The 15,346-nt window shown below is 38.1% G+C and overlaps 1 protein-coding gene across 1 annotated transcript in view; it reads left to right on the top strand.

The window, feature by feature from the left end:
* The first annotated feature begins 3,267 nt into the window (after nucleotides 1-3,267).
* Nucleotides 3,268-15,346, top strand: part of LOC145996233 (CWF19-like protein 1) — a 39,871-nt gene continuing 27,792 nt past the window's right edge. Inside the window, exons 1-3 of the mRNA XM_083132656.1 lie at nucleotides 3,268-3,406; nucleotides 6,248-6,380; nucleotides 13,696-13,856. Of these exons, the coding sequence (XP_082988782.1) occupies nucleotides 6,361-6,380; nucleotides 13,696-13,856 (181 nt within the window). The 5' untranslated portion in view covers nucleotides 3,268-3,406; nucleotides 6,248-6,360. The remainder of the gene's footprint in view (nucleotides 3,407-6,247; nucleotides 6,381-13,695; nucleotides 13,857-15,346) is intronic.

Below are 15,346 nucleotides of genomic sequence, written 5' to 3' on the forward strand. Positions count from 1 at the left end.
GCTACCGAGTCAGCCTTGGCTTCGCTTGATCTTTTGCTGTCGCTGTAGAGCAATGGCACGGTATGCCTAGTGGAGCCTGCATTTTCCGCTAAAATTTCTGCATAGCACATCTCTTGTGTATGCCCAACCGTAAGATGTTGCCTGTTTAATTAACAAGCACAGAAAAAGGAGATAATAATAAAACTAAGGGGCATTCCCACCGGTTGACAAGATAGTTTTCTTCTGTGGTCAACACGGGCTGCCGTTTCAAGGTGACAATGAGATTGACCCACCAGGTTTCACACCGAAGCTACAAGCTATACGTGTCGCTTGAGGATTTCACAAATCGAACACAGGCTTCTGCAGCCTGTCGTGACGCTACGGTGTGAAAAGTTTCTGTCAATTGGGTCACTCATTACAAACGACGTGTGTGTGCCTTCGGTCTGAATTCTGCCTAAATCTTGAAGATCCAAGTCACAAGGATGGAAAATTAGGATTTTTGTTAAGGTTACGTTTCGTAGGCAGGCGACAACACCATAAAGGATCATATCCAAACCTGGGAGAACACATTCGAATGGATTGTCCATTGCATAACAGCTTCGTGAAACGGACACACATACACATACAGAGATCGTTTCGGCACAAACACAACGTTCGTACATTGCAACAGAGGAGTCGAGTGATAAAAAATATCTGGATATCACGTTCTGAAAAGAAAAAGAAATGAAAAAAACAGCAGCTTAAACAGTGGCAGATTTAGGAGACAGTTGCTCTCCATTTTTGGCCCCGCACTATGGCTTTTCAATGCTAACCTTTGTCTACCAAGAGAAAGTAAACTTTTCTTGACCCCCCCCCTCCGTTTTCGAACTGAATCGCCACCATCGACCTTAAACCTTGCGAGGTTGTATCTATACCCCTGGAAAAAAAAATGATGTTTAGCCCCCCCCGAAAATAATTTCTGGATACGTGCCTGTTGGGAAGTGAAAGTCATCTGCTAGAAAGTTCCAAACAACTTTCTAAATAGTCTGGAGGGAGTAATGTTTGTGTATATATATTGCCCTTTTGTTGTATCTGGTTACTTTTGTACTTGATACAGAGTCAGAAGAAGACCTTGCTAGAAGGTTGAAACGTTACGTTAGTTTATTGTTTTTAATAAAATAAATTACTGCCTTGGTCAGCATAATTAGTTTTTCATAATCATGGAAACAAGGCTTAATGGTGTTATCAAATTATCTCTTATTAAAGTACGTGTACATCTTCAGTTTTCATCTTAACCGGCCTTGTGGTAGGGGTTTTTCATTGAATAAATATATATATATTTTCTTAATTTCCAACTATACCTAAGTAGGGGGCTATTATATGAATGTTAAGAAAAATATAATAAAAATAGGTCAAGAAAAAGTCAAGAATTTTGGATTTGATAGTTTGGTAGACACCCTATAAAAGATAGATTGATAGAAGGTAGTCAGGTCGTCACAATGTACATTTTCCAAGCCTGGCGACTTTTTTGACTTTCAATGGTCTACCTTTGATTATGTTTAAAGTAGTGTGCTACACGTGGCGGCACTACTGCATGGGTGGATTAAAGAGAGGGTAATCACCCCCTTTGCCCTACCTGACACCCTAGAAGGCCCACACATGGTGTCATTCTAAGACATACAAAAGGGACCTGAGAGGGCAGTGCTCCCAAAGGCTTCAATGAGCTACCAAGAAGCAACAGCCCACGAGGGCCTTATTTATTTATTTTCAGATGTTGGTAAAATTTACATAGTTGGGATAAAATGAAACAAATATTGCAGAATTTTTTAACACACAAGAAAAAGCAGTGAGGTGTGGGGGTCAACACCCTCCCGATCAATCAGTCTGCCACAATCACCCCTGCAAATTTATTGGGGAGTGCACTGCTGCCCTTAATCTGCCCCTGTATATTTCTTAAAATGCCATGTGTGTGCTATTTTATTACAAAGGTCCTTAGTCCTCCCCAATGGCGTAGTGGTAGTGTCGTCGCCTTGTAATCAGGGGGTCCCAGGGTCGATTCCCAGTGGAGGCACATAGTGGTTCAGATCCCACTTTAAACTGTAGGTCCAGTCCCGATTAGCCTTACTGTGCATAAAGTGGACTTCAAAAAACTCAATCAATCCAAAGGTCCTTGGCGGAAGTCACACATGGCTCCCCTTCAAGGGCCTTGAAGGCGGTGGTCTCTCCCTCTGCCCCCCATTAATCCACCCAAGTCTAAATGGACTAATTTGTATTGAATGCATAATTGTAATACCATCCTCATAGGAGGGGGGGGGGCTAGGGTAATGACATTGGAAGAGAGGGCAACATTATGACACACACTTGGGCCTCCAAAGTTTTAGGGTTTTAGTTACGACAGTGATTTTATGACATGCATGGCAAGCCCATAACTTGGAGGAGTGTATGCTGGATGCCAAAAGTTGAGGGTGGTTCTGTCAAGGCAATCACGTCGTCCTGAAAGAACGTATTTAATTTGTCACCGATCAGAGCTCATGTTATTGCTCGAATTTGTTATTTCATCAATGACTTCATCACAAGTACAATTCCATTCGTTACTTCATGATCAGTGCTCGAAATGGGGGATGTGCCGAAGGATGGTATCCTCCCCCCCCCCCCCCCCGATAACATTTTCCACTTCAAAGTTTAAAGTAGTGATGATGTGAATGTGATGACATTGATGGAGGGACAATTGCGAATAATCCCCACCGCCAGGTCGGAATTCGAACCAATCTGTACACAGCAATTAATTACTTTTTCATTTTACTGTCGCTTTTGTCACAGATCGAACAGAAACTACCTTCATAATCGGTGACGTCAGGCCAATCGGAAGATGTTTCTACTTCAGTGACGTAACATTGTGTGAAGGCCTCATTTTGGGTACAAGTCTGATCCCAATCGTCTGGATTTTAAAAATGCCCCGTCCCGCACACACTTGGATTGGGATTTATGTTCGTTTAACATTTCTACGAACGTACAGCATTTTTCAAACCTTGATTTTTCACAGATATTTTGAACGAGAGCTGTGGAAGCAGCTGTGTTAATGGGTCTCTGAAACTGTACATTACCGAGCGTCGTAAGGTAAGAATTTTTTTCCTGCATTACTGTTAGTGAAAAGAATAGCCCAGCCTCACTAAAATTAAGCAAAATGATACAAACCCAAAGGTAATATATATTAAAATACCCACACCACAAGTATAAATTTTATATGTCTCTTTGTTGTTAAGTTGGTGCCTGCTCCATGACAAACCGCAAGAACAGTTACAATTTACTAGACCACCATGCCGTAAAGCTACTGTGGTACTGTGAGGAAATTATTTAATGTATTATTAACTTCCGTTTAATAATGTTCAGAGAGGAAGATTATATATTTTGTATCGAAACAGTTTGAAGTAACTTGTAAAAAAATAAGGTAAAATTATGTTATATATTTTGAGTGTGGTGAACGAAATTTGGGGTATGTGTTTATCGTACTGTTTACCTGGGAGACATGTTTATCACATGTCTCTTTTTTTATATTTGTAGACAGATTTGCTCGTGGTTGTTTTTTCCAACTAGCTTAGCAGGTGTCCCATACAATTTTTGCTGTCGCGTAGGTGAGTAGGGTAAGTAGTGCAAGTAATGTTCAAAATTAATTAAAATTTCGGTAACCACCAAACGTCTCTAATTTTCTTATTTTCGTATTTTTCACATTGATACTTACATATTCTGCATTCGTAAGGATTCTTCTATTTCGCGTTTCGTTTTTTGCAGGCAAATAATCTCAATTTTCGAAATATCGAGTATTTTTATTTTGTTCGCTTTTGCTTGCGTTACACGCGGTATGGCTGAGAAATCTTGACTAGCGTAGTCCATGATCAGTGGTTATGCAGTGTTGCACCCTTCTTCATAGAAAAATACCTACTTTCGTGTTACTGATTTTGTATTTTTTCCAGGTTCGAAAACTCCACGAACCATGCACGGATAGACCCACGAACCATTCATAAATAGCCCCGCGAACCATGCTCGGCAAGTTTAGGTTAGGTTCTGTTAGGTTAGGAAACATAGTTAAATTTGTTTTTTAAAATTAGAATTTTTTTTTCGGGTTTGAAAACCCCACGAACCATTCAAATAGCCCCACAAACCATTCACGGATAACCCCACGAACCATTCATAAATAGCCCCACGAACCATTCATACATAGCCCCACTGACCGGTTGTTACGTCATGAAACGCTCGCAAATATTTGGTTCACGTAGTAGATGGACATCAAGGGAACAGCTTTCGTGCATCAGAGTGACATTAATGTCGAAAATTACATGATTTACCGGCAAAAAATTTCAACGAGGTGAAAACAAACTTCCAAGACCTTCCTAAAGTATAAATAAAGCCATTTCGGTAAGTGCTTTCTCCTGTAAAATTGAAGAAATACGTTTTGGGGATACGAAAATTTTACCACAAATGTACTTATATGCATCACTGCCATTCATCACAATCGTCATCACATTCCAGGGTACCAGTTTTATAGATCGGAGACACATTAAAATTGCATATTTGTGTTTCACATGGTTTGTAGTTACCAATTGTGTATTGCGGAACATAGTTGAAGGTGCAATTATGCTTTTTACACGAAAACAAACTCAATTTTTCATATTCTGAGTGCTTTTTTTTTATTTATTTATTTATTTTCGCTTCCAGAACACACAATATGGCTGGCTCATCTTGACTCACGTGGGTATGCAGTGTTTCAACCTTCTCCACTGAAAAGTACCTATCGTGTTAGTCACTGGTGGAAATTATACGTTATGCACGGGTAGCTGATGGATAGCCCAGGTAGCTGACGGATAGCCCCACGAACCATACACGGATAGCCCCACCCACAAACCATTCACAGATAACCCCACGATCCATTATGCACAGTAGCTGACCAATAGCCCCACGAACCATTTCCGATAAGGTTAGGTTAGGTTTGGTTACGTTAGGCAAGCATAGTAACAAAAAAAAGTGGGGGAAGAAAAACCAGAAGAAAACTCCTTCAAGCCAAATATATAAGCTTATCATAACGAAATCCACTGACAAGGCTTACGTCATCAAACGTACACAGCATCCGGTTGTTGTAGGGCAAGCAAATGAAAGCAATGGCAATTGTGCGTCTGTGAGATATTTCTCTTGAAAAATACATGATTTCTCGGTCAAATATATTCCACGATGAAAGAAAATACCTTGACGAACATTGTAAACCTTGAAGAAACTCATTTCCGTAAGTAGTTTCTTGTGTAAAATTGAAGAAATGTGTCTCCGATGTATGAAACTGTTACCCATTCCAGTTCAGTCTCCGAATTACCTTCTCTTACCTTTGCATTATCATGATTGGCAACAGACCCTCATCACGGTAACGGTTCCAATTGTTTTATGATTTCTCCTAGCACAAAGACTAATTATAGTAGAATTATGGAAATCATTGTCACACGAAATTTGAACCTTCCTGAATGTAATGAGCACTGTTTGGACTCGGGGAAAAAGTTATTTATGTTGAAAAAAAACAACTTGAAAATTACATTATGCACTTCTCATGGAGAGGATATTCTCCGTCGACAAGCAACAGTAAATATCGTAGAAGCGTGGGAATGAATGTAGAAGTAAATCGGAACCTTAGTAGAATGCATTTAGAGACTTTATTTTAATGTTAAGGGAACCAAACCTAACCTGCCTAACCTAACCACGAAAGCATATATTGAACAAAAACCTTATGTAATCGCTAAAACTCCGCAGTATGTGTTATCAGACGTACATCGAAATCGAAGCATGTAAAAATTGCATTCGTAGTAATGAAATCGTAATGAAACAAAAGGAACTTGGACCCTCATCACTGATAATATTGTACTATTCATGCATTCACTATCACTTCTGCAGAGCATGCAACTAATTAATTCAGTGTTTTCCTTGATGTTAATGGTAGATTCTAAAGGTTGCCATTAACCCGAACAAGATCAGTCCCTCTGTATCTCACAGATATAAACAGCCTACTAATCCCAGACACGAAGGGCACCAGGCAGATGCTGTTGTGTTCTGTATTCAGATAAAGAGGAAAGCAGCTACTGAGAATCTTAGAACTATACACGTATAATCGTTTCCGAGAAAATAAACAATTTTATTTGCATGTAATTAACAGAGACAGCGTGACCGATAGGGGTGTTGTCGAGAAAACCTTAGTTTTTACTGTTTTATTAATATTTTGACTGTTGTACAAATAACCTTTTTCTTTCTTTTACAGATACCATCTCATTAGGACATAAGAAGTTTATTCTACCCTTCTGAGGGTATTTTTATTTGAGGAAATAAGTTTTGTGCATTTTCCTGATACATGACCAATAGTCATAGTATGCCATGAGCGAAAAACAAAAAATGTAAGTAAACATGTAGTATAGGATTCATTTTTATTTGGAAACAAAAATGAAACAAGATGTGAATCTGCTTTAATTGTTAATGATTTTTTTATGATCTCTAATTGTTGTCAATATTATATTTTATCTTCTAATCCCACATGTATTGTTTCTTTCTTTCTTTTCTTTTTTTTTAATAATAAAAATAAGAAAGCTGGAGTAAGGAGAGCTTTATTCGGCTTCGGTATCCCTTTCTACACCCTCGATATCAGGCACATTTCAAATATTTTCGTGAAGATATTTAGTTCCTCATAACAGTGTTTGCAAATAGCGCGGAATAGAAATACATATTAAAATTCCTTGCGTAACGTCAAAAAGGTTTTTCAGAGCATCTATGATGGTGGATAATGGTTTCATGTCACAGGCGCAAGTCTGAAGATTTGGGATCATGGATTCATGTCACAGGCGCATGTCTGAATTTTTTTCTTTTTCTTCTTATGATTGACTTGTGCAATGGGAACATTTGTGATTGCGATATGTTATTTGTGTGATATATTGGCAGGTTGGACATTTCAGACATTGGATTTCATTTATGCGACTTCAGAAATTGGAATGAATTATTTATTTTTGGCAACTGCAGACCGTAAAGGGGAGGGTTGTATTTTCTAAATGACTTGTGGGATGGGATAATTTGCGACTTCGTATTTTTATGATGGCAAGGGTGTGGAGGGTGGTATTCTGTGGAAAAGGACAACAAGGACTTTAAACGTAGGAGTTACTTCATTTTTGGACTTACAAATTTAACTTCGACCCGCAATTCAGTGCCTGGCCTTGGTAAAAAGAGGTAAGTTACCTTCTTAGGTTTAATTTTAGCCTTCATTTTCATTTTCTTCATTTGTCAATGCGAAAAACAGTGACAAATAGTGTTGGGGGCAAGTGACTCCGGCCAATTTCTAACATGGCTTTAAGAGGGACTCTATAGATAAAGGCAGGTAGCCGGAGCGGAGGTGGGGCCACGGTAGTGGTAGGGGGCTGTAGGTCAATTACACCAGGGGTGGAGCCCGAAATCAGTGGGAAATTTGGACTCAATAATTTCAAACGACTGTACATTTGTAAATACTTGTTTTGTTCTTCATAATTAGCATCACATAATTTTCATAAAAAAAACTTTAAAAAACTCCGAAATCGAGGGTGTAGAATGAGATACCGGACCCCTTTATTTGTGCCACTGCCACTGGGTGTTCTTTGAAAATCCCAATATACAGGGTGACTGGTAATTAGATGTATTCCCTGAAAGGGGTTAAAGTAGAGACAATTTGCAATAAATTTGACCATATGATAGCCCGTCCGAAAATTAGTAGTTTTCGAGATAATCGAATTTCTATTGTTTTTTTAAAAAATTACAATTTTCCACATAAAAAATGAATTGAGAAAAAACTGTTCATTGTATAGAACTTATCTCAGCATTTTCTGATAGCTAACAAATAAGTGGTTCGTTGAAAAAAAAAGTTTTTCCCAAATAACAATCACATGTAAGTAACGGGTGGGTCTAAACTTACAAGTGATGATATAAAAATGCAACATATTAATAACAAAAATGGTATGACACGAAGCGTACAAATTACTTTAATTACTCCTTTGTGTCATCTGCTATCCAACAAGGTACAAATGTTGCTAACATTCTCATTTGTGTACAAGAAATATCACTTCATTCATCTTCATGTGAATGGAATCAATGAACAATACAATTAAAGAACATTACACGTCTTGTTCAAAGTGGGCATCTCCGTTACGAATGCAGGCACGCAGGTTTTTACGGACATTTAGTTTCTTAACTCGTGATGTGATGGTGTCATTGATGTGTTGACCAGCTGTTAAGATCCTCTCCCTGAGCTCTTCTTGCGAGTTTAAAGGTGTCTTGTCATGTGGCTCCAAATGTAAAAGTCGCTAGGCGTCAAATCGATCGGGGGGATCGAGCTGGGCAGCCATCATGCTGGTAAATCATGTCACGTCTTGTAGCTAGAGGCACATCCTCCAACAACATTCCATCCCGTTCCTCAAAAAATGTTCATAAGTGATGCCATTTAAGATTTGGGGCAGGAAAAATGGCTCGATCAAATGATTGTTGATGACGCCCATCCATACTTATGCCTGGGCATGCAACAGTGGCTGGATGAAAATTGCCCAAAGAAATGGATTGGCCGAGGTGGCTCGATCCCCCGATTTGACGCCTTGCGACTTCTACATTTGGAGCCACATGAAAGAATTAGTTTACAAGACACTGGTAAACTCGCAAGAAGGGCTTAAGGAGGGGATCTTAACAGCTGGTCAACACATCAAGGACACCATCACATCACGAGTTAAGAGACCAAATGTCCGTAAAAACCTGCGTGCCTGCATTCGTAACAGAGGTGCCCACTTTGAGCAAGACATGTAATGTTCTTTAATTGTATTGTTCATTGATTCCATTCACATGAAGATGAATGAAGTGATATTTCTTGTACACAAATGAGAATGTTAGCAACATTTGTACCTTGTTGGATAGCAGATGACACAAAGAAGTAATTAAAGTAATTTGTATGCTTCGTGTCATACCATTTTTGTTATTAATACGTTGCCAAGTAAACTAAGAGTGCATTTTTTTATCATCACTTGTTCCCACCCGTTACTTACATGTGATTATTATTTGGGAAAAACTTTTTTTTTCAACGAACCACTTATTTGTTAGCTATCAGAAAACACTGAAATAAGTTCCATACAATGAGCAGTTTTTTCTCAATTCATCTTTTTATGAGGAAAATTGTCATTTTTTAAAAAAAACAATAGAAATTCGATATCTCGAAAACTACTAATTTTCGGACGGGGTATCATATTGTCAAATTTATTGCAAATTGTCTCTACTTTAACCCCTTTCAGGGAATACATCTTTGAGACTGGATTCCAGCATTGCCATGTCATTTGACAACTAAACCATGGGTGTTAGGTTAGGTGTTAAAACTGGAAATTTATTTGCCTGGATTTGTTTCGATGGTTTAAAAACCATATTCTGAATAAATAGCACTCAGTCTATACTTGAATACTGTAATGAGAGCTAAGTTGATGTATAGTTGATGTACAGTTGTCACAAATGACATTTTCAGCATTGTCCAAATATTTTGCTATTGAGTTTGTCCCAGGCTGGCTGTGGGTGCTCCTTTGCACATGTATCTGAGCATTCATTCTCACTGTCAGGATTAGCTGAAAGTGGTGCAAATCATGCTAAGAAACAAACATTATTGAAATATAATGCAAATTGTGCAAAAGTGCAATTTCCATTATTCCTGTGCCAGACAAAAGTAGACGGTGGATTTTTCATTTTTGGGGGACCAACATGAAAAAAATTAAAAAACCTGCAAATTTAAAATCGTGAGAAAAATTTAGAGTATTTTGCCTCACTGGGACAATGAAGATTAAATGTATAATGCAGGAAAATGAAAAAATTGAGAACACAACTACATTCATCACCATAGAGTTAGTCAGCAACATAACTCCTTGCAGCTAAGTGTGTATTCAGAATCTGTTTTTTTTTTTTTTTTTTTTTTTTTTTTTTTTTTTTTTTTTTTTTTTTTTTTTTTTGCCGGTGACTACAAAGTGTACTTAACCTTTTGCCGCTCAAGCGTCTTGAACGAGATACCCAAATGTAACCCTCACTGTCCCAAGCATCTCGATCGAGACGCTGTGTCAAGGTCGTAGTTTTTACATTATAACTTTTCTATTTTTGGCTAGAATTTCGATTTTATTTTTTTATATTGTTCCTAACACATGTATTTAACAGAAATGGTTTTTTGCATTTTTTTTGTCTTCATGAAAATGGAGGGGAAAAGGCGGGAAAAGGTACTTCTCTTTTGCGGCTCTTTTCAACGTCAAATTTTTGCCGATAAAGGAAGACGGGCTTTGTTGTCTGTTAACTGAATTCGAAGGAAACGTGTTTATCAGTATCCGATGTCAAAATAAAAGTTTTCCGTGAGGGTGCATGCAGGGGGTGCAGGGTGGGGGAGGGGGAAGACTGGTTGTTGAATCTGCGTTGTGAGAATGGAATTTCGAAGCACGCTGAAGGAAACCTTTTTTTTTAGCACAAGTGTCCACAAGTTGCAACAGGGGTTACCCTGCATTGTCTAAAAATAGAATTTCAAGCAGCTGCAAGAATCGCCGCTCATTTTTCACTGCGTTCTAGCTTTTCGTCCATGAATGTTGTGCGTAGGTGTCGTTTTGTGCCCAACTGCGATTACATTTTTTGGGTGAAGTGACAATTTTTTAAAATAATTTTTGGGGGTTTTCTCCCTTCCCCCTCCATATATACGCCAAATTTGCATTTTGTGCATTTTGACCTTTTTTTCGGGGGCGGGGGGAAACACCATTTTTTTCAAGAAAAGTATTTTTGAGGGGATTTCCCCCCTTTCCCCCACTATATGTACGCCGCATGTGCATAAATTATATATCGTCTGAATCTGTGATTCATTCTGCGGACAACTGTATATCTTTCATATCTCTAGGGCATTTAGTTTCTGAGCTAGTCATTTCAAGGTACCGCTGCATTTTGAAGCTTGAATCAGTGGCGTGCCCACCATTCCTTTTGGGGATATAACTCAAGTTACATTGGTCATATGATAATATAATGCAAATATTTTTGTGTTCCTTACATGTTAGCGATCATTTCCATGTGCATGTCGACACTGTCATGTACTTTTTGCTTGAGGGGAGGGTGGGGGAACAAAAAATTTTTCCCCGAAATTTTGGAATTTTGAGAGTTAGCCCCCTCCCCCCCCCCCCCCCGCCACATATACGCCGAATTTGCAAAAATTTCATATAGTCTGAATCTCTGGTTCATTCATCGTACAACGGTATATCACTCATCTCTCTAGGGCAATTAGCCTCCGATCTACACTCATTTAATTGAAACTCTGCATTTTGCTCAAAATCGGCTCGGGACAGAGAGGCTTACATGTGAAAAAGGCCTTGGGCGGCAAAAGGTTAAGTATATGACTGACTGAATGGAAATAAGTAAATACTGTGCTACTTTTAACATAATGCTGTTTGTATAAAATAAATGACAACATAAGATGAACAGGATTAGATATTTTAACCTTACAGTTAATACAATATACTCACATGGAAATGACAGGATGGCTACTCACCGGAAATTTCTTGAATTCTGGGAATTATGCGTGAATTATTGGCTCCGGGAATTGTGTGAATTCTACTTGAATTTTTCTCCATAGAGGTGAAAGATTGCAACTTGTATTAATCCAAATCCTATTCACATTTTATGCAAATAAAAATTATTTTCGTAAAATTTTCTGTCTTATCAAGTTTATAACTAGGGCTCGGAAGTTGAGGAAAAATCCTTTTCTTCCTAGTGTCTGAACACGAGGCCCAACATAATATATGTTCATTTCTGGTCATTGTAGGCCAGAAAAAGGTGGGTTTTATCTGTCCTTTTTTGCCTTTTTCGGTGTTTTTTTGGCATATTGGTCCTTTTTTAACTTTTTTAGGTCTTAACATTTTTTTTTTCAACTTCACCTTCTTTTGACTACATTTTTACTGCCCATTCTCAATTCGAATCATCATCAGTTCTTCACCTCTTAAATATCCTTTCTGTAGTAAAGAAATAAAGAAAAGAGAGAAGTAAATATATTTGAACCATCCCTGAAACGAGATAAAAATTTTTTTGGACGACTGAAGCAGGTACGGTAAGTGGCTACTTTCTCTTGTTTTGAAGCTTTCAGCTCGGTGTATACAACCAGACAGCATGCGCCTGCAAAGATCTCAAGTCAGATAAGGAGGTGCCGTGCAGAGGGAGGGCGTGGGGAGGTTAAAACTGAAGTTATTAATTAATTTGGATCACATTTATACGTCATTTTTTCCGTTTTTGGGTCCTTTTTTGGCAATTTATAGGTCTTCAACTTCCGAGCCCTATTTAGAACCATAGCTAGGGGGCGGCGGGAGTCGATCCCTGGGCCCCGAACTATCTAAGTGAAAAAAGAAAGTTGTAAAATTGATTGATTGATTTGTGGTTTTAAGTCCATTTTATGCACAGAAAGGCTAATCTGGTCTGGATCTACAGTTTAAAGTGGGATGTGAACTACTGTGCCATGTGCCTCCACTAAGTATCGAACCCGGGACCCCTTGATCACAAGGTGATGATGTTACCACTACACCATCGGGGAGGCACAAAAGTTGTAAAAAAGAAAATGCATTGGCGTCCCGTGAAAGTGTTTAAATAATATGTATTAAAGAAACTTTGAATACGTACACAATTTAGTGTCCACGTCGCTCCATGTGGAATATGTGAAACACATGTATCGTGCATGAAAGTTATACATGTTAATGTAAAAACGAATTATATTTGGAATGCATTTAGCAAGCATTTTCTTTCTCAAAAATAGTTTGTGTGCTTGTTTTCCATTATGAAATTGAACATGTTGAAAAAATAATTGAAATCGTGTGTTCGAACACAAATGCTTTAGCACCAACTTCTATAAGCATAGAATTAAAATTTGTTATTTACTTACATACAGTGAGTATATACTTGTCAAAGACAACGTTTCGGTGGCAGCTGCCCCCTTCTTCAGGTCAAAAAGTCGGCTTTACGGAAATCCACAAAGCTTTGTCATTTAGAAAGGATATAGGTTTTCACGTTGACAGGTTGAATGCTAGGATAACAAATGACTAAAACAGGACTATTCCCACATTTTAAAATCCCTTAAAACTCATATAAAAACTGTTAAAACCAGTGTTACTATCCGATCACAATTCGCATGTTGACTGGAACTGGTATGTACTCAAATGCACGAGGTTGTGAGTGAGTCAATTTCCCTCCTTCCCCTAACTTCCCCTTCATTACGTCATTTCAAACGAGAAGTCACGTATGATGCTTCACCGTAATTGTAATTTGTTGTGTCTTTTAGTCTTTTATTACTGTGCACCTAAATATCTTCTTATATGCCGGTCTCTGGGGTTAGCACTGCATGCTACGAAGCAAGGGGTCTCAGGTTTGAATCCCAGCCTGGGCATGGTTGTTCTTTGTGAATGTCCCTTCATCAATTTCATCAATTAGCAATTAGCCAAACATGGCAGAAAAGGTGTGAAGTAAAATAAACTAAATCAATCAATCTTCTTATACAATATGTGTTTTTTTTGGCCACCATCATTTTTTATATGTTTGTAATCCTGATTTTATTGCCTTGACCATGTAGGTGGAAAAATCGACACATGTGTGTGTTCTTTTTTTTTTTTTCTTTGCCCCTCCTTTTTTTTAAAATATATGCAGATTTATTCTTACCTCTTTCTTATATTGCAGATTATTTTGTGGTGATGTGAATGGGAAGTTTAAATCCCTTTTCAAGCGAGTGGAAACGGTGAATAAGAAGAGTGGGCCATTTGATTACCTTTTCTGCGTGGGTAATTTCTTTGGTTCATCAAAGGAGGAATGGGAATTGTGTAAGACTGGTGTTTTGAAAGGTGAGTTTCATCACATGTCCAAGGTATTCTTATGTTATTGTGTTGTTGAAGGTTTGATTCCCAGTGAAAACACAATGAATAATGGTTCATGTTCCATATCAAACTGGCCTCTCCGATGGCATAGTGGTAGCATCGTTGCCTTGTAATGAAGGGGTCCCAGGTTGGATACCCGGTGGAGGCACATAGTGGTTCGGATTCCATTTTAAACTGTAGGTCCAGTCCTGATTAGCCTTACTGTGCATGAAGTGGAGTTAAAACACCAAATCAATCCATGTCAAACTGAAGATCCAATCCTGTTTAGCCAATCTAAACATAAAGTCGACTTAAACAAACAATGTCATTTTTAAAATATTACTCTTCTATTAAGCGGACTGTGAACGTTCAAGGTTCGTATTTAATATTGCTGTCATTACTCATTGGACTTATTGAAAATTTCCGTAGCATGATTGTCAGTGGGATTGTGAATTTATAAGAGAGTCGAAACTATAGATTTCAGATCAAGGAACTAACTAACCCTCTAACCTTCTTAAACCCAAATGTTTATGGTTGCAGCAACACAAGCCATCCATCTGTTCCTATTCTGGGCAAAAATAACCCAATCTTTCCTATCCTTACTGATTTCCTTTAGGTCCACCTCAACATTATCCCTCCATCTTCGTCTTCTTTTAAAAATCAAGAATGATCTTTAAAATAAATTAAACTGCATGGTTCTTCAGTGGGTTAGCCAGATATGGAGCTTTCATGAAGTATTGCGAAATGATGCTGCTAATGTGATATATTTCTTTAAACAAGGCTATTCTTTATATATTTTGGAGTGCTAAATTCCAAACTGAAATAACTTTGGTTGATTGGCATTTGTTTGCATATAATTCCAGGAAATGTAAGTAAAATCGCTGCAAATAATGTATCATGCAGGGCCAGAAAGTAGTATCCATTTGGTAATAAAAAAGAATTAAAGAAGTTAGTTGAATAAACTTTCTGCTACAGTTTAATGTGTATTTTATGAATACAGTCAAAATGGACTTACATAGTAGTAGCAAACACATTGTAGATTGATATTCCAGTGCTATTTGCCCCTAATATTTTTTTTTTTTTTTTTTTTTTTTGTTTGTTTCAAAAGTTGGGCTCTATCCAAAAAGAAATCCTTGGGATGTCCCTGGTGATATCAGGTGTCATCACTGCAGTTATATGGGCTTTGGTGGCTTTTTAGACCAAAGCCCACTAATATTCCTTTAAAGAGTAACTCCTCAATTGTCATGACAATGCAGGGTGAACACTAGAATTTCAGATCTGTCACTGTTGGTTGAACCTGGTACCACTCACAGAAAAGGCAGGAGCAGTAACCATGGATTCTGAAGGAAGTTTGTGTGTTGTTAAATGTGATATACAGGGTCTCATTTTAATGGCGCCCACGGACCACAGATTCGTATAGCGGGCATCAAAACAAACAACTTTTCTTTATAACATTTTTCTCGTTAGTGCGTCGATTC

This window comes from Lepisma saccharinum, chromosome 1, assembly GCF_977018435.1.
Source record: "Lepisma saccharinum chromosome 1, izLepSacc3.1, whole genome shotgun sequence".
NCBI lineage: Eukaryota > Metazoa > Arthropoda > Insecta > Zygentoma > Lepismatidae > Lepisma > Lepisma saccharinum.